At 44.5% G+C, this 19710-nt stretch overlaps 1 protein-coding gene across 4 annotated transcripts in view; it reads left to right on the forward strand.

Moving 5' to 3' along the window:
• The window catches only part of LOC122551916 (receptor tyrosine-protein kinase erbB-4-like), a 1076277-nt gene that overhangs the window by 407237 nt on the left and 649330 nt on the right, over positions 1 to 19710 (forward strand). For all 4 annotated transcript variants that reach the window (XM_087988891.1, XM_087988893.1, XM_087988894.1 and 1 more), the window contains exon 2: positions 15293 to 15444. In XM_087988891.1, coding sequence (XP_087845017.1) covers positions 15293 to 15444 — 152 coding nt within the window. The remainder of the gene's footprint in view (positions 1 to 15292; positions 15445 to 19710) is intronic.

The following is a 19710-nucleotide window of genomic DNA, read 5'->3' on the forward strand; positions in this document are numbered from 1 at the left end:
GACTGGGTGCTAAACATTTCCTGCATTATAAAGGAATGAAACAAGGGGAGGAGGGGGACGGTTACCGGTGTTGATTAAGAAGAACACAGCAGTGCTGGAGAAAGACGACATCTCAAATGGTTCAAAGACAGAATCAATTTGGCTTGAACGAAGGGGAAGAAAGGATACAAATATATTTGTCAGTGTAGTTTATAGACCAATTAATGAAAAGTATATAAAGAAAAAAATCTGCAGGGAAAATAAAGAGAAATGCCAACATTATCGAGAGATTATAATGGGGGCCTTCAATTACCCAAATGGAGACTGGAAGTGTAAAGGGCTGTGGAAACAAGTGTTCCGAGATTGTATTCGGGAGAGTTTCTTGCAGAATATGTGTCCAGTCCAACAAGAAGGGTGGCACTGTTGGATCTCACCCTTGGACAGGAAGTGAACCAAATGAATTAAATGTCAGTAGGGGAACAATTAGGAGACAATGATCATTGTAGCATAAGGTTCAGGATGGTGATGGAGAATGACGTGCAACAATCCAAAGGAAATTAACCGATTTTGCCAGAGAGCTGACTTCAGTAGAGCAAGAATAGAGGTGGTTACAATTGACTGGAACAAGAGCTGATTAGGAAAAGCAGTAAATTTCAAAGCGTGGAGGGTCTGGGAACAGTGAGGCATATTGGCTCAAAAGGGAAAGGTAGGACAAAGAAACCCAGAACTGGATGACAAAGGAGGTAGAAATTAAGACAAAGAAGACAAAACTGTGTTTAAGACAGGTAGGAGGTGGAAAATACAATTTAGAATCGAGAGGAATACCAAAGGTTTAAGGAGAAGTGAAAAGGCATATTAGAAAAGACTGACAGGCAACAGAAAGAGTCTTCTCTAAGATATCAATAGTCAAAGGCTGGTGAAAAGAAGTATTTGGAGACCACAAAGGGGATTTTACACATGGCTGAAGTGTTAAATGAATACTTTGCACCTGTCTTCACAAAAGAGGGAGGTCATGGTGACAGAGGAGGGATCTCTTTCACGAGAAGAGTCCAAAACTGAAAAGGAAGAAAACAGACTGTTAGTACTCAAAGTTTGCTCAGGCCGAGGACCCTAACCCCAATCCTAAGCCAAGAATCTTGAAGGAAGAAACAGTGGAAATTACAGAGGTACTGGCCACTCTTTCAATCTTTCCCGGACATGGGAGAACTACCAGACAACTGAAAAATTGCAAACACTTGACCAGGTTGATGCTGAAAGGATGTTTCCTCTCCTGGGAGAATCTCGAAATAGAGGTCCCAGTTTAAAAACAGGAGGTTGTCCACAGACCCCACCACCAAGGATATATTTCCCTCCCCTCCCCTATCAGCGTTCCGGAAAGACCACTCCCTCCGCGACTCCCTCGTCAGGTCCACACCCCCCCACCAACCCAACCTCCACTCCCGACACCTTCCCCTGCAACCACAAGAAATGCAAAACTTGTGCCCACACCTCCCCCCTCACTTCCTTCCAAGACCCCAAGGGATCCTCCCATATCCGTCATAAATTCACGCCTACTTGCGGAACGTTTCAGAGAACACCTCTGGGACACCCGCACGAACCAACCCAACCGCCCCGTGGCTGAACACTTCAACTCCCCCTCCCACTCCACCGAGGACATGCAGGTGCTTGGACTCCTCCATCGCCAGACCATGGCAACACGACGCCTGGAGAAAGAGCGCCTCATCTTCCGCTTAGGAACCCTCCAACCACAAGGGATGAATGCAGATTTCTCCAGCTTCCTCATTTCCCTCCCCCCACCTTGTCTCAGTCCCAACCCTCAGACTCAGCACCGCCTTCTTGACCTGCAATCTTCTTCCCGACCTCTCCGCCCCCACCCCCTCTCCGGCCTATCACCCTCACCTTAACCTCCTTCCACTTATCGCATTCCCAATGCCCCTCCCCCAAATCCCTCCTCCCTACCTTTTATCTTAGCCTGCTGGGCACACCTTCCTCATTCCTGAAGAAGGGCTTATGCCCGAAACGTCGATTTCCCCTGCTCCTTGGATGCTGCCTGACCTGCTGCGCTTTTCTAGCGACACATTTTTCAGCTCTGACCTCAGCATCTGCAGCCCTCACTTTCTCCTAGTTGTCCATTTAAGACAGAGGTGAGGAAACATTCTTTTCTTGCAGAATTTTTGGAATTCCCTTCATCAAGAGGCAGTGGATGCAGTATCTGGAAATGTCTTTAGAGCAAGGGTGGATAGATTCTTGATTACCAAATGTTGAAAGGTTATCGGGGGGATGCGGGAGTGTAGGGTTGAGGTTAATATCAGCTCAGCCATGATTTTATTGAATGGCAGGGGCAGGCCTGAAGGGCTGAATGGCCTACTCTTTCTTCTTGTGCATATTACGACCTGAGTCAGGAAAGGTTGGAAGGAAAAGCCCATCAATTACAGACCAGCCAGTTTAACTCCAGTGGCTGGGAAAGCTTACATAAACACTTATATGGCGGGAAAAGGTGGGTTGATTAGGAAGAATCAGCATGGATTTCAAAAGAGAAAATAGTGTTCATCTAACTTGCTGGAGTTCTTTGAAGAGTTAATCGAGATATTGACTCTATTTCTGTTGCTGTGGTGTGCGTCGATATCCAGAAGTTGATTCAATGCCACACAACAGATTTGTGAAGACGGTTATAGATCGTGGTCGAAAAGGGACAGTAGCAACGTTGACACAAAACTGGGTGAGTGACAGGAAATGGAGAGTAGTGATCATAGGGTATTTTCAGACTTTGTCGTGGATTTCTCCAGGGGTCAGTACCTGGAACCTTGTTTTACTTGATTTATTAATAATCTGGATTTTGGTCTGCAGAGGACAATTTCAAAGTCTGCGGATGATTCTAAACTTGGAAGAAGTTTTACTGTGAGGATTTGATTCGTGCACAGGATGTGGTTGTCGTTGATAGGAGCCCCATTTATTGCCCACCTCTAATTGCCCCGAGGGCAATTAAGAGTCCACCCATATTATTTGGGTCTGGAGACACATGTAGGCTAGACCAGGTAAGGATGGCAGATTCCTTCCCTAAAGAACATTAGTCAACTTTTTCCCAACAATCAACAATGGTTTCATGGTCACCATTAAAGTCTTGAATTCCAGATGTTTAATCTACCATCTGCCATGATAGGGTTCAAGAATCTAGATTAGACTGGTGCTGGAAAAGCGCAGCAGGTCAGGCAGCATCCGAGGAGCAGGAAAATCGACGTTTCGGGCAAAAGCCCTTCATCAGGAACCTGGGTCCCAGGAACATTAATTGGATCTCTCGAATAATAGTCTTGCAACAATACCACTAAGGTGACACCTCCCGCTTGAGGATAGTGGAGAAAGGACATTGACAGGTCTGAGGGTTGGGCAGACAGGCGGCAGATGGGTGCGAAGTGATGCACTTTGTTTGGAAGAACATTGAAAGACAATATAAAATGAAGAGTACAATTCTAAAGGGGTGCTGGAGCAGAAGGACCTGGATTTTAATGTGCACAGATCGTTGAAGGTGTCCAGGCAGATGGAAAGAGCAATGATAGTACAGTATCCTCACCTTTAGTGATAGGGCTAAAGTGAGGACTGCAGATGTTGGAGATCAGAGTCAAAAACTGTCAAAAAGCACCTGCTGTGCTTTTCCAATGTTACACTTTTTGACTTTAGTAATAGGGATGTAGAGTACAGAGCAAAGAAGTGATGTTGAACCTGGATAAGACACTCTTTTACCTCAGCTGGAGCACTGTCTACAGTTGTGGGTCACACTGTCGGAAAGATGTGGAAGTGTTGGAGAGCGGTTTGCAAAAAGGATTCCAGAGAGGAGAAACTTAACCCATCCCTAACTTCAGTGATAAGGATAGTTTGAAGAAGTTCTCCTTCGAGGGAAGAAAGCGAGCAGGAGATTTGATAAAGGTTTGAGAGGAGATATGGGAGAAGCTGTTCCCACATGTGAATGGAACAAGAGCGAGGGGGCGTAGATTTAAAATGATTCTTCAAAAGAAGCAAATGGGAAGTGAGAAAAACCCTGCTCACACAGTAGTTAGGGCATGGAATGCACTGCCTGGAATTGTGGTGAAGGCCGGTTCAATTGAAATATTCAAGACAGTCTTGGATGATTATTTAAGGAGAAATAATTTACAACAGTATAGTAAAAAGCAGATAATTGGCAGTATGCAATGATGATCATTTGAAGAGCCAGGGCAGACACACTGGGCTGAATGGCCTCCTCCTGCACCGTAACATTTCTGTGTTTCTGTGATTGTTGTAAAAGTCTATTTGGTTCACTAATGTCCTTCAGGGAGGGAGATCTGCTGTCCCTACCCGGTCTGGCCTGTATTGATTCCAGAGCCACATCAGTGTGGCTGACTCTTCGCCCCCTGCAATGGTCCAGCAAGCAACTCCGTTCAGGGGAGATTAGGGAAAACATTCTCCCTGTGCTTGCTGCTCCTCTCTCTTGCTCAGGAATCCACGCTGGGGGGAGATGTTTGTGCTGATATTAATGGGCCGCCTACTGATAGGCTTTGAAGACTTGGCGGTCTTTAGCCTCTGGGCTCCAGTGCAGATCGTAAAGGGACCATATGTCAGAGTGCCAGCAGCAAGAGATTCCTGCAAGCAGAGTCTACGTGGAAAGATACTGCACACTGCCTAATGAGGCTATAGCCCCTGGCCGTAGAACAGCATATGCCAATGTGTGTATATCAGTGAGTGAGTGAGTGCAGGGAGATGTGAAAATGAGCAAAGAATAGTATCAGTCATGAGCTTATGGGTGATCTCTAATCTCACTCCTCACCATCCCTCTATGACATTCAGTCCTGAATGACAACCGCAGCAATTGCATTTAAATAGCAACTTTAATGCAAGGAAACATGCCTTGGCGGAGTGTCATCAGACAATATTTAACACACTGAGCTGTGTAAGAAGCTACTAAGGTAGCGTTGGCCAAAGCATAAGGCAAAGGCAGAAGGAGGAAATTGCAGAGCATCATTGAGGCTCCATAACAAAATCTGGCATCCATATAGTCCCTTTAATGCAGAGACGGTGTCTGGAAACATAGTTGAATTGCATTGGTATTTGCTCTGGCCACTCAGCAAATGTTGACCGCCGGAGCGCTCTCGTCCCTGCGGGTCAACTGAACGGAGTAATTTGCAGTACCAGTGCCCTGCCAGCGCTGGTCACTGTTTTGAGGGAGACGTGCTCCATTATCCTGTTAGTTCTGATCTGATTATCAGTAAAGCAGTGCGTTCCAATGCTCAGTCGCCCCAGTGTTCAAGTGTCACAGCACATTGTGGAATTTGAAGCTTGATTTGTAGTCAACTGATCCTCTGTGTTCCAGCAACCTGTTATTATGAGTTGATAAGGAGGGAATGAATGGTTTCTCAGTTAGCATGCCCTGAGAAGTTATGAAAGGGAGAAAATGAATAACATTAGAAAAACACTTCAGAGAAAGTTTAAAGCAGGGATTGATGTATGTGTTGCATGTCAGATTAGCAGGTCATTCATTGTGCTGCGGTTCATGGGATCACAACGCTTACATAACAACAGCTACTGTGTGTGAACAATAATGCATCATGTATGCAGTGTGCTTCGAGATGTTTCCACGGTGCTATTAGGTTGCTATACAAAGGCAGTCATTCCTCCTTTGAAAACCATTCCTATCACGAGTTCACAATTAATCTAAAATGCCACTGATGCTGCACATTAATAATCTGACTAACACTTGCAGTTCTGATGTATTATTTATGGAATAAACAACAGCCCATGTGTGACTGAAGCCGGGTGATTAATTCACTCCGTTCCATTCGATGAGGCAGTATGAGCAAGGCCGTAGACCCTGGCTTTACCGAGAGTCGAATTGGTTCATTTTCATTAATCATATCAGGCGAATATTGAAATGACTTTTGCCAGACATTTATTTTAATGGCCTGCAACAGAAACACTGAAGAAGAAGGAAGAACTTCAAAGATCCATGTCTGCTGGCCTGTTCCACTATAATGGTGGCAGGAATGCAGCAGGAACAAATACAACCAAGATTGGAAGCAAGATACATTACAGGTCTTTCCTTCACTTGAAACTTGCCACCGTTATAGGGTCACCGTTGGTGGGAGGGACTGAGTCAGGCCTTGGGTGGGGGCAGGGAAACAAAGCTTCTGGGAGATTACAATGACTGAGGAGGACTTTACAATTATGGAACCTGGGGACGCTCTGGCCAATCTCCAAGCATTACACATCCAAAACTAGCAAGCAGAGATCTCGCGGTCCATGAAAGTATGCCTCTGCACTGCTGCTTTGTCACTGTGTTCAGTATGACCTGCAGGAAGGTAGCAGTTGCCAGTATAACTTGGGGTCAGCCTTGTGGAGATCCTTTGTAAGTAGCCTTCTCCCTTAAAGACTAACGCTTCCATCATAACATCATCTCGATTCTGCCTCTAATGAAGGTTACAAATCGGTAGTTTCAGGGGCTAAACGGACTCCACAGAATCAAACAGCACAGAAGGAGGTTGTTCAGCTCATCATGTCTGTATTTGCTCTTTGTTGAGGCTGTCCAATTAACCCCATATCCCTGCTCTGTCCCTTTATAACTCCGCTTTATTTCTTTTACAAATGTTTATCCACTTTGCTTTTTCAAGTTATCATTGAATCTGCTTCAGTCTCCTGGCCAAGAAGTACATTAAAGATTAAATCTGCTAATCCAAAGCTCCCCTGCATTTATACAGAGCCTTTTACAAACTCAGGGACATCTCAAGTCACTTTCTGAATCAACTACATCCCCCTGAAGTGATTTGTTTTCCTTTGGCAGTTGCTCGGGATGGTGGATGACTTGCTTGGATGGATTTGGAGTTGGTGGGTTCTGAATTGGCTAATAAGCCTATTATGTGGTCTGCAGACTCTGCTGCATGTGGGGGGCAGATAGCACTTGAGTCAAGTGGATGACCTTTCAGGAGATGCGCATGCTCTCTCCAACACCTTGACTTCACCTCTGCATGTTCCCAGTGACATGTGACTCAGTGAACCTTCCGGAATGATCCATCTGTATTTTGGTCAGTCAGGTCCTATGAGCCACTCGAGATGTTTGACCTCCTCAAGGAAGCTGTGAGGGTATCTGTGAAACATTATTTTGATGTCCTTCCCGGAACCTTCCGCCACAAATGGATTTTGAGTCAATGATGGACAGTTCAACCTACGCTGCCTTCAATCCAAAATCAAAGTCACTCAGAGAGCGGTTACTTAGTTCGTGCCAGTAGCTAACTCTGGTGTGCGCACTCACTCAGAAACTGAGCTCCAGGTTATTGTCAACTCTTTCTCTGAAGCATGTGAGTCAATGGGCCTTTCCCAAAACACCAATAAGCAGCCCCCACAGCACAACAACCTTTTGTCATCAATTAAGATGACTGGCACTGTGGCTCGTTTCCCATATCTTGGGAGTCTTCACTTAATGAACAATAAGACATGATGATAGAATTCACAAATGCCTCCCATCTGCCAGCTCAGTCTTGGAGAGACTGAGGAAAAGAATGTTAGAGGACCTGGATTTCAAAGCTGAGACTAATCTCACGGTCACAAGACAGCAGTGACCTCACATTCCTATGTGCGTCAGACGCTTGATTGACCTACGCTGGCACCTCAAAGAATTGGAGAAGAGCCAGCAATGGTGCCTTTACAAAATGCTTCAAGGAGGACCAATTCCAATACTGAACAACCCAGATGGCCTCCTTCTTCAAAGACCGCAATTTCCTTCAGACGTGGTTGACGATGCTTTCCACTGCATCTCCTACATTTCCCACTCCTCCGTCCTTGAAACCCGCCCCTCCAATCGCCACCAGGACAGAACCCCACTGGTCCTCACCTACCATCCCACCAACCTCCAGATACATCGTATCATCCTTCGTCATTTCCGTCACCTCCAAACAGACCCCACCACCAAGGATATATTTCCCTCCCCACCCGTATCAGCGTTCTGGAAAGACTACTCCCTCCGCGACTCCCTTGTCAGATCCACACTCCCCACCAACCCACGGCGGCACGGTGGCACAGTGGTTAGCACTGCTGCCTCACAGCGCTAGAGACCCGGGTTCAATTCCCGCCTCTGGCGACTGACTGTGTGGAGTTTGCACATTCTCCCCGTGTCTGCGTGGGTTTCCTCCGGGTGCTCCGGTTTCCTCCCACAATCCAAAGATGTGCAGGTTAGGTGAATTGGCCATGCTAAATAGCCCGTAGTGTTAGGTAAGGGGTAAATGTAGGGGTATGGGTGGGTTGCGCTTCGGCGGGGCGGTGTGGACTTGTTGGGCCGAAGGGCCTGTTTCCACACTGTAAGTAATCTAATCTAATCTAATCTAAAAAAAAACCTCCACTCCCGGCACCTTGCCCTGCAACTGCAAGAATCGCAAAACCTGCGCCCACACCTCCCCCCTCACTTCCCTCCAAGGCCCCAAGAGATCCTTCCATATCCGTCAGAAATTCACCTGCACCTCCACACACATCATTTACTGCATCCGCTGCACTCAATGTGGCCTCCTATACATTGGGGAAACAGGCCGCCTACTTGCGGAACGTTTCAGAGAACACCTCTGGGACACCCACACCAACCAACCCAACCACCCCGTGGCTCAACACTTCAACTCCCCCTCTCACTCTGCCAAGGACATGCAGGTCCTTGACCTCCTCCATCGCCAGACCCTGGCCACACGACGCCTGGAGGAAGAGCGTCTCATCTTCCCAGGAATCCTCCAACCACAAGGGATGAATACAGATTTCTCCAGCTTCCTCATTTCCCCTCCCCCCACCTTTTCTCAGTCCCAACCCTCAGACTCAGCACCGCCTTCTTGACCTGCAATCTTCTTCCCGACCTCTCCGCCCCCACCCCCTCTCCGGCCTATCACCCTCACCTTAACCTCCTTCCACCTATCGCATTCCCAACGCCCCTCCCCCAAGTCCCTCCTCCCTACCTTTTATCTTAGCCTGCTTGGCACACCTTTCTCATTCCTGAAAAAGGGCTTATGCCCGAAACGTCGATTCCCCTGCTCCTTGGATGCTTGACCTGCTGCGCTTTTCCAGCAACACATGTTTAAGCTCTGATCTCCAGCATCTGCAGTCCTCACTTTCTCCTTTTTCATGCTAAATTGCCCATAGTGTTAGGTGCATTAGTCAGAGGGAAAAAGGTCTGGGTGGGTTCCTCTTCAGAGGATCGGTGTGGACTTGTTGAGCCGAAGGGCCTGTTTCCACACTATAGGGAATCTAAACAGTTGTAAGTACTGGAAATGAAAATGAATTGAGACAGTGATTCTGGCCCTCCGAGCTGATCAATATTTATTATGTATTCACACTTTTCCTATTTAGTATTTAAACATAAATGTTTAAAGTTCACTGCAAAATCAATACCTAACATGTTTCATTTACTTGCTATTTTAAAGGAAACTTCCACCTTTGCTAAGATACCATTTATATGGTTTTTTTAATATCGATAATTGAGGTGTTTGCTACTAAGGTTGCACAGTTGAAGACATTATTCCGTTGTCTGTGACTGTTTGAATGAATGCACTGGATAGGTTTTCTCTGGGTCAGTTTCAGTCATAGGAGAAAGTGAGGGCTGCAGATGCTGGAGAGTCAGAGTCGAAAAGGGTGGTGCTCAAAAAGCACAGCAAGTCAGGCAGCATCCGAGGAGCTGGAGAGTCGACGTTTTGGGCCGTAAGCCCTTTTCCTGAAGGGCTTGTGTCCGAAACGTCAAACCTGCTGTGCTTTTCCAGCGCCACCCTTTTCGACTCTGACTCTCCAGCATCTGCAGCCCTCACTTTCTCCTATTACTGAAAGTCCTCATTTAATATTGCCTTTTAAAACATGATTTCATTTGAATGTTGTTTTCACGTTAGGCCTGTTTGTTTGCATGACATTACAATTTCCAGTTTTACGTAGTCTGTTGTGCGTGACTGGTGTCATGACCAGATTGGCGCCGTGAGAATTCAGAGTTTTTCTCAAGAGCCAGCAAACTACCAAAGTCTGTGAATTTTTAAAGGTGAATTTATATAGCAGGCAAGGAAGCTGGAGTAATGTGAGACCAGCAAAGGAGGGTGATAAAGGGGAGATTATGGGCAACGAGGGAGCAAAACAGAGACAGAAAAATAAAGGAGAGACAGAGACCAAGAGAGAAAGGAGAGATGAGGCAGAAGCAATGAGAAAAGAGACTTTGGTAAAGAGGGGTGGAGAGACAGAGAGAGAGGGAGAGAGAGAGAGAGACGCATGTTGAAGTTTATAAATTTGTTAATGTGAACTTATACAGTATTACAGTTAATGTTCAATGATCTACAGAGCAACCTCAATTATCCAAACGACACGGGCGGGGAGTATTTTGTTCAGATAATCGACTGTTCGGATAACACAGTTTACCTAACAAGACCTTGTGATCTTGTTCGAATAATCTGAAATTCGGATAATCGATGTTTGGATAATTGAGATTGTACTGTATTTTGGTTTGCAAATTATTTCAGCAAGGATTGCTCGGTGCTGTACATATATGGCACATTTTTTCAACTTGTTTTGTTCTCAGGCAGTAAAATGTCAAAAAGAACTTAACTCTGGATTTAGTATTGATTATTATGGGAACACATGATTTACTTAAAGTTGTTTCACTCATCTGGACAGATTAGATTAGATTACATTACATTACATTACAGTGTGGAAACAGGCCCTTCGGCCCAACAAGTCCACACCGCCCCGCCGAAGCGCAACCCACCCATACCCCTACATCTACCTCTTACCTAACACGACGGGCAATTTAGCATGGCCAATTCACCTGACCTGCACATCTTTGGACTGTGGGAGGAAACCGGAGCACCCGGAGGAAACCCACACAGACACGGGGAGAATGTGCAAACTCCACACAGACAGTCGCCTGAGGCAGGAATTGAACCCAGGGCTCTGGCGCTGTGAGGCAGCAGTGCTAACCACTGGGCCACCGAATAGGAAGGGTTTAGAGGGATATGGGCCAAATGTTGGCAAAAGGGACTACATTAATTTCGGATATCTGGTCAGAGTTGGACCAAAGGGTCGGTTTCCATGCTGTACATCTCTATGACCCTAAGAAGCAATTTGCAGGAGTGCAAGCACATCTTTACTGCACAGGATTTATTGCGCTCACTTAACTTGTAGATAGCTGATGTTATTCAAACAAAACCTGGCAAGTGGAAAACTGTGGAATCAGATAAGCTGCATGCCCTTCCCAAATATTACTTCCTATTAAAGATAGAAGGTGACCTTTATCTAATTTTAAGATTCAGAATGGGATCCATTAGTGCACACTGAAATAAGGTTTCTGCTGTTAGAAACTGCTGAGCACAAATATGAAATACTAATGTATTCAAAAAAGAATTTAGCAGAATTTTCTTTTGCTCAGAGAGTGGTTAGAATGTGGAAACTTTTATCACGTGGAGTGGTTGAGGTGAAAAGCATACATACAATTCAAGGTAAGCTAGATGGGTATATGAGGGAGAAAGAATTGGAAGAGGAATTTCATTGAATCATCGAATCCCTACAGTGCAGAATGAGGCCATTTGGCCCATCTATTCCACACCGACCCGCTAGACCATACCCCTCCCACATCCACCTCACTCCCCTAACCCCGAATTGGGTTTTTTTTTAACCATGGCTGACCAACCTAACCTGCGCATACTCGACACTATGGGGCAATTTTTAGTATGGTCAATTTACCTAACCTTCACATCTTCAGACTATTGGAGGAAACTGGAGCACCCAGAGAAAACCCACAGGTTTCCCATGGAAACCCAAGGAATATTGATAAAGTGAGGTGAAATGAAGTAGAAGGAGGTTCATGTGAAACACAATAGGATTGAATAGCGTGTCCCTGCATAATTCTGTATAAAGTCCTGACAGTTTATTGCTTCATGGAACAGGCTGACCACACCCCCCCCCCCCCCCCGCGATTAAAATCATTAATATAGTTGCATTCTTTTTATTTAATAAATGTTTTCAATTAATCTGTGGACCTGATTGATATAATTGTATTAAAACTGTGCAAGGGGAGCTGTGTTGCCATTTCTAGATGATGGGAGTCTAAGTGTTAGGGTAATGGCTGAACAAATCAAAAGTTGTAACTTTGAATTCTAGTTTAGCCAATTGCTTTATTGGCACCATGAAACTTTATGGTTCTCGACTCAACTGATGGCATCTTGCCACCTGTATCTGTGTTGTCTCCAGCCTCATATTGTGAGCAAAATTAGGGATAGGTGACACATACTGCCTTGTTAATGTCGTGAGCATCCTAAGAGTGGAGAGGCAGCTGAGATAATCACAACACTGGCAAATACAGCTCACATTTACAGCATTCGTTTCAGGCCACATGGAAAGCCTGAATGGTTTGACACTGTCCCAGCCTCTGAGGTATTACAGCAGCAGGTTCTTGGATTGTAACCTTTCCCCATTGAACTTGTTTCACAGCCGTCCCAGGTTTCGGTGTGGCCTGGACCTTGGAATATGCCAGATTGTAGTGCTGACAGCTCTTTGTGTTGGGATATCAACTAGTTTTGGGCAGATCAGAGCACCATTCACCTCCCAGCAGGAGATAATGATTATCTGGTTGTGGGGCACGTGGGAGCAGCTTTTAAAGCAGAGTCCTGCCTTGTGGAGCTGCCCAGGGAAGAATGCCTGGCCAAAAATCCTTGCCTTTCTGTTCAGTCCTCCTTGGCAAAGCTGCAATATAGAGTCATAGTCTTACGGCGTGGAAACAGACCCTTCGGTCTAACCAGTCCATTCCAAACATAATCCCATACTAAACTAGTCCCACCTGCCTGTTGCTGGCCCATATCCCTCCAAACCTTTCCTATTCATGTAATTATCCAAATGTCTTTTAAACGTTGTAATTGTACGTGCATCCGTTACTTCCTCTGGAAGTTCATTCCACATGCAAACCATCCTGTGTGTAAAACAAAATTACCCCTCATGTCTTTTCTAAATCCTCCTTCTCTCACCTTAAAAACGTGCCCCCTGGTTTTGAAATCCCCCATCCTAGAGAAAAGACAATTACCAATAACTCTGTCTGTACCTCTCATTATTTTGTAAACTTCTATCAGTTTGCCTCTTAACCTCCTATGCTCCAGTGAAAAAAGTCCCAGCCTATCCAGCCTTTCTTTATAACTGAAACCCTTCTGTACTCCGCAACATCCTGATCAATCTCTTCTGAGCCCTCTCCAGCTTAATAATCACCTTCCTATAACTGGGTGACAAGACTGGACACAGTATTTCAGAGGGGGCCTCATCAATGTGGGCAGACTGTTCCCCACTGCAGCTACTTTGAGGGCAGTGTGCAGAATGGGAGAGATTCTGGGCGTGCTGAAAGGAAGGAGTCTTCTCACCACCAGCCAAACGACATGACCCTGCTCGTTTCAAAGTTCTGGAGATGAGCGGTACCACCCCTCCATCAGGATCCAGTATCTCTGTTTCCTGATGGGCCTTTTAGGATGTTGCATGTGGTTCATTGACAGGGTTTGGAAAATTGCTGACAAGACCATTTCAGAGGGCAGTTAAGAGTTAGCACTTGTAGTGGATCTGGGGTTATTTACGAGCTGGAGTGGGTCAGAACAGCAGATTTCAGTCCCTGAAAGGTCACGGTGAACCGGACAGGTTTTCACAACAATATTTAGTGCTCGATTTATGTAATTCAATTCCTAAAATATTGCAACTTTGTTTGAACTGGTTCAGTGCAAGGTTTCTGGTTTACTAGAGCAATAAAATTCCTGCTACATTCCTGTGCCATGTAAACAAGGACAAAGGGTCAGTGTGGACTGGATGGAAATAAGGGACTAATTCTATGTTAGGGACCATCAGACTTTTGAGATGCAGCTGATACATCCCAGTTCAAAATTGCCAAACATTAAAGTGCACCATCCAGAGCTGATTCATGCTGACCTTGCAAAAGCATTTCTATTTGTACACTGCAAGTCACAAGTAACTTATATACGTAGCCTCAGGTGATCAGAAGACAATTATACCTGAGTGGTATTAACACAGCTCCCTTCGCACTGCTGCACTCAGTAATTTCTGGAGGCCCATTTTCCAAACAGTTGTCGACACTGCTTTCCAATCTGATTCAATAACCTTGTCTTCAATCCACTCCCAATTGGGAACAGTTGACCCTATAGTTTACCTTCCAAGTGATCTATATGTGTCTGTGTTTCAAATGCAAATTTTAAAAAATTGATTTGTATCTGCAGTTGATCAGTGTCGGGTGACTGTGTTGATCCTCAGCTTCCTGAACCCAGTTTTGTTTTTCCATCTGGGTTATTGTTTAAATACTTCTTAATTTTTATTTTCTTTTATTCTTTTCGTGGGGTGTGGGCAAGTCCAGCCATTGCTACCCACCCTGAATTGCTCTTGAAGTGAGTGGATTGCTCAGGGCTGTTAAAGAAATTACTGTGGGTCTGGACACAAACGTGGGCCAGATCAGGTAAGGACGGCAGATTTCCTTCCGTGAAGGACATCTGTGAAAGCTGTGTTTTTTATTCCAAATCAACCTGTTATTACACACCACTGGAGCAGGTGGGTGTTGAACCCTGGCCTCCTGATCTAGGGGTGGGAACACTACCACTGTACCACAAGAGGAACCTCCATTGGATTTTCTATTTACCTGTTTTTCTAATCAGCCTGTTCAGAGATGTTTCTACACGCCTCTTGAACAGATGGGACTTGATCCTGGGCCTACCAAACCAAGGGTTGGGGCACCACAGGAGGGACCTCCAGCTGGATTTTTGCAATGGTGGTTTCATGATGACCACAATTAAAAGCAGCTTAATATTCCAGGTTTATCAAATGAATTCCATTTCCACCAGTTTCTGTGATAAAGCAGTGCCTCCAGACCATTAGCACAGGCCTCTATTTTACTCATACTATCATTACACCTTGGCCATCAGCTCCCTTCTAAGTAGTCATTGCACCGTCTTATTACTGTTAGCACCGTGTGTAACACTGAGATGGTCAACAACTTAAAACCACAGTGTTAGACTCAGCTGAACTGATTTTTTTTTTAGGTGCAGACTCATTTCGATTTGTGTAAAGCTGCTCGATTTTCCACAGCTCAGAAAGGGATATGGCGAATATCAGTTCACTTTATGATTAAGACTGTGCACTGAGTGAACTTTGCATCCGTGAGGTTAAAGCATCAATTCATTTTGTCATGTGTTCCCAAAGCAATCAATAGTGTAATTTTGCTATGATAATTGATTGATCAAAACCAAATTGACTGCTAAAATGTTTTGCCAATGGATCACTAATTCTTCCCCTCTTGTGTCTTAAATCATTGCAGTGTGTGCTGGCACAGAGAATAAGCTCAGCACGCTCTCTGACCTGGAGCAGCAGTATCGAGCACTCCGGAAGAATTATGAAAATTGTGAAGTTGTCATGGGCAACCTGGAGATCACGAACATCGACCGAAACCGGGACCTGTCCTTCCTGCGGGTAAGTTTGCACTAGTCACTGCACTGAGCCGAGGGCACTGGCATACTGTCTTGTTTCACACTGGCCCCAGTGGCACATGTAGCTGAACTGTAACTAAAGGTGAGAGAACAGCAACATTACAGCCAGCTGACCTCTGGGAGATTGCAGTTAGAACCAGAAGTACAGAGCAGATTTCAAGGGGAAGAATTGGTTAATGTTTGATGTGCTGGTGGAAAAATGCTGGCAATTTGGTGGAGAGAAGGCTTTTGCTCTGTCTGAACTGTCAGTCCATTCGACACTTACTTTTTTTATTTCCATGATTTGGAGGAGCCGGTGTTGGACTGGGGTGTACAAAATTAAAAATCACACAACACCAGGTTATAGTCCGACAGTTTTATTTGGAAGCACTAGCTTTCGGAGCGCTGCTCCTTCATCAGGTGGTTGTGGAGGACACACACTTTTGATATAAACTCTGTGTCTTACAATTGTGTCCTCCACAACCACCTGATGAAGGAGCAGCGCTCTGAAAGCTAGTCCTTCTAAATAAACCTGTTGGCCTATAACCTGGTGTTATGTGATTTTTAACTTTGTATTTCCAATATGTAACTGTTTCTCCTGCGGATGTCTAGTTTTACTGCTCTCTTAAAGCAGCAGGCTTTTGCTTCTTTTCAGCCTCCGTTTGTAGATCTGCGGTGCAGGGAGGAATCCATGGTATTTGATATGTTACAGGGTAAATGAAATTCAGACTTTGAGTGGTAACAGATACATTCTCTCCTGTTGACAGTTGGTGCTAATCTCCTCTACTATAACAGTTTGCACTAAAACCATTTAATGAAGTGATTTACAGTTAATTACTTAAATCTGTTTGGTAAACTGTTACTGCAAAACATATCTATCAGACGCCAGGCCATTAACAAACTAATTAAGCATCCTGGAGTAGAGTTAAGGCGCTGCATTCTGAAAGGAAGTGTTGAAGCCATGTGGGAGGAGAGTGCTCAGTGGATTCTGATGAGATTAAGGTACTTTCTTTTTATTGCCCATATGCCTGTCTAGAGAGCGTGATCTCACTTTATTGTTACTTAACCAGTGTGCTATTGCTCTGTAATCAAAACAGAAAATTCTGGAAACTGTGAGTCAGGCATTGGTGCAAGATTAAAAATCACACAACACCAGGTTATAGTCCAACAGGTTTAATTGGAAGCACACTAGCTTTCGGAGCGTCGCTGTTGGACCTGTTGGACTATAACCTGGTGTTGTGTGATTTTTAACTTTGTACACCCCAGTCCAACACCGGCCTCTCCGAATCAATGGTGCAAGAAACAGAGTTGATGTTTTCAGTCAATGACTCCTTGAATGGTCATTTCTCTCCCCACAGATGCTGCCTGATCTGCTGGGTTTCTCCAGCAGTTTCTGTTTTCGTTTCAGATCTTTGGCACCTGCAGTTTAGATTAGGTTACTTACAGTGAGGAAACAGGCCCTTCGGCCCAACAAGTCCACACCGACCCGCTGGAGAGAAACCCACCCATACCCCTACATTTACCCCTTCACCTAGATTAGATTAGATTACTTATAGTGAGGAAATAATTCTTTGTTCTTTGTTTTAGCATTTTGCTTGTGTTGATCTCGGTTTATGTCGGAGGGTCTGCATGATGAAAGCAACATTCCCACCTCCCCTTCTTTCTGCTCAGGAAGGGTTATGGATCAAACTCCCACTCCTTTTCGACCTTACAGTGGGAACATTTATCATCATTTGTATTGTGCTTGTAACATAACTTCCATTCCAGTTTCAAAGGAAATCATGTGGAATCACAATAGTCACAGAAAACTCTTAAAGTTTCACAAGGGGGTTGGTCAGGGTTCACTCCAGACTCTCAGTTGCTTCCACCTCCCCCATTTAGGGAGCAATTCCTCCCACTGATGGAAGAGCCAGTAACTAGAGGAATTTCAACTTAGAATAGCTGACAAGAGAACCAGGGGAATGATGAGGAATCTTTTCCTTACTCAGTGGATTATGAGCTGCTATATGCGACAATAAAGGGTTGTGGAAATCATTTTAACAGTAACTTTCAAAAGTTGAATGGATAGGTTTTCAAAAGGGAAAGAGAAGGGGAATTGACACGAATGGATAGCTGTGCCAAAGGGCTAACACAGATATAACTGGCTGATTGGTTTCCTTTTGTACTGTGCGATTTGAGGATGCCAAGTTATGCTGTTATTCATCCTCATTTCAGATGGTAATATTGATACATGGTAGTCAAACTGTTCAGAGACACTTCTAGATACTGCTGCAGCTAATGGGATCTGAACCTGGTCCTCATGGGTCAGAGGTAGGGACATTATCACAAGAGCCCTTTGATTAGTCATATAATGTAGGACCAATCAATTGTTCTTAGACATAAGAATTAGGAAGGATATTTAACAGATGGCTAGTCCAATGTCCAAAGTAAAATTGCATGTCCACCCCTTCCTGGTGAAGTGCTTAAACAGTGGTGAAAAACTCCCCTGCTGCCGCTGGGGTTGGCATATCCGGAAATGCCTCACTCTCAGCCCACTGTTTCACATTTATTGGTTCACACTTTCGGTTGGGTGTGAAACAAGTGTTTGTTTCTGGAACAGCCAAACCTGGCTCTCCACTCACTTGCTAGCCTCGCTGCTTCAATTCACCCCTTTGCACAGTGCAATACTAACTGTCACAGACTTGCATTGTCCACTGACCTTCAACTGAACAGGCAATTACTTGGCAATGGGAATAATTGCTGGCTGCATAATTACTCCCAGCTGTTCCGATTGGAATTTGAAGAGTAATTATCCAAGGTGAATGAGAGATTAACATTCTGGCAGCAAAAACGTTGCTATTGGGCGAACCAGACTGAATGACAATTCATTATTTTGTGAAATTTGTAAACCCGAGAGAAATTACGATCGGAACTTATTGAAGTTAACCATTGGTTAAGATGTCAGTGGTACCTTCAGCAAGTATTTTCACCTCACACTAAAGTGGTTCTGTCATGAGCACGTCTATGGACAGAACAGCCGAAGCAGCAGGGCCCTGACCTCCAAAGCCATTTTTGGTGAACAACTGAAAGTCAACTCAAAAAGCATTTCTTTCCAACATTCCCTCTTCCTAACTTGTTCTGACAAGCCATGACCAGAATGGGAGTCTCTCGGTAAGCGTGTGGTCTTTTTTTTTTGTTGCATTGTTTTGAACATGGAACAGAGATAGAACTGCTAATGTAGCACCTATGCTTGACCGCATGAGTAGGGTGGAATTGGTTTAAATTGCATGCGATCAGATCCTATCTTTTAAATGATGTGGAGGAGCTGGTGTTGGATTGGGGTGGACAAAGTTAAAAATCACACATCACCAGGTTTATTTGGAAGTACGAGCTTTCGGAGTGCTGCTCCTTCGTCAGGTAGCTGTGGAGCAGGATCATAAGACACAGAATTTATAGCAAAAGATTACAGTGTCATGCAACTGAACTGATACATTGAACAAACCTAGATTGCGGTTAATTCTTTCATCTTTTAGAATGAGTTGCAGGTTTCAGTTCATTAATATGTAAATCCCAGAACTTCCTTTAAGTCACTTAAGATTTTATATTAAAAAAAGTGACATCTCAGCTCCGACAATACATTGAAGATGTGAGGTTAGAGTCTGTCTGTATCCCAATCTTGAGTCAGACTGGTTCTATTTCCAAAGTGGAATTTATAAAATATTACATGGATTGACTGCCTGCAGATTGGACCAAAATCTGTGACCCATTCTAAAAGATGAAAGATTTAACCACAATCTAGGTTTGTATCAGTCAGGTTACATGACACTGCAATATTTTGCTATAAATTCTGTGTCTTATGATCCTGCTCCAAGCTACCTGATGAAGAAGCAGCGCTGTGAAAGCTGGTGCTTCCAAATAAATCTGTTGGACTATAACCTGGTGTTGTGTGATTTTTAACACTTATCTTTTAAAGTCAGTGATACTTTTAAGTGAAATCATGGTTGAGGGCGATATTGCAGTAGGCACCAGAAAATACAGGCTAGTTTGAAAGGTTGAATAGGCTTGGGACCTTTACTTGAGAAACAAAATGCTGAAAAGTGATCATCAAACTTATGAAAGAGTTAAACAGGTATAGTGTAGCAAAGTCATCCACTCTAGACGACAAGATGAAAATTAAGTCCCTTAAGTACAAGTTAGTCATTGAGTCATAAATATGTATGGCATGGAAACAGACCCTTTGGTCCAACATATCCATGCCGACCAGATATCCCAACCCAATCTAGTTCCACCT

Source organism: Chiloscyllium plagiosum, unplaced genomic scaffold (genome assembly GCF_037043375.1).
Source record: "Chiloscyllium plagiosum isolate Xiang-an unplaced genomic scaffold, Cpla_swu_hap1 HiC_scaffold_7, whole genome shotgun sequence".
Taxonomy (NCBI): domain Eukaryota; kingdom Metazoa; phylum Chordata; class Chondrichthyes; order Orectolobiformes; family Hemiscylliidae; genus Chiloscyllium; species Chiloscyllium plagiosum.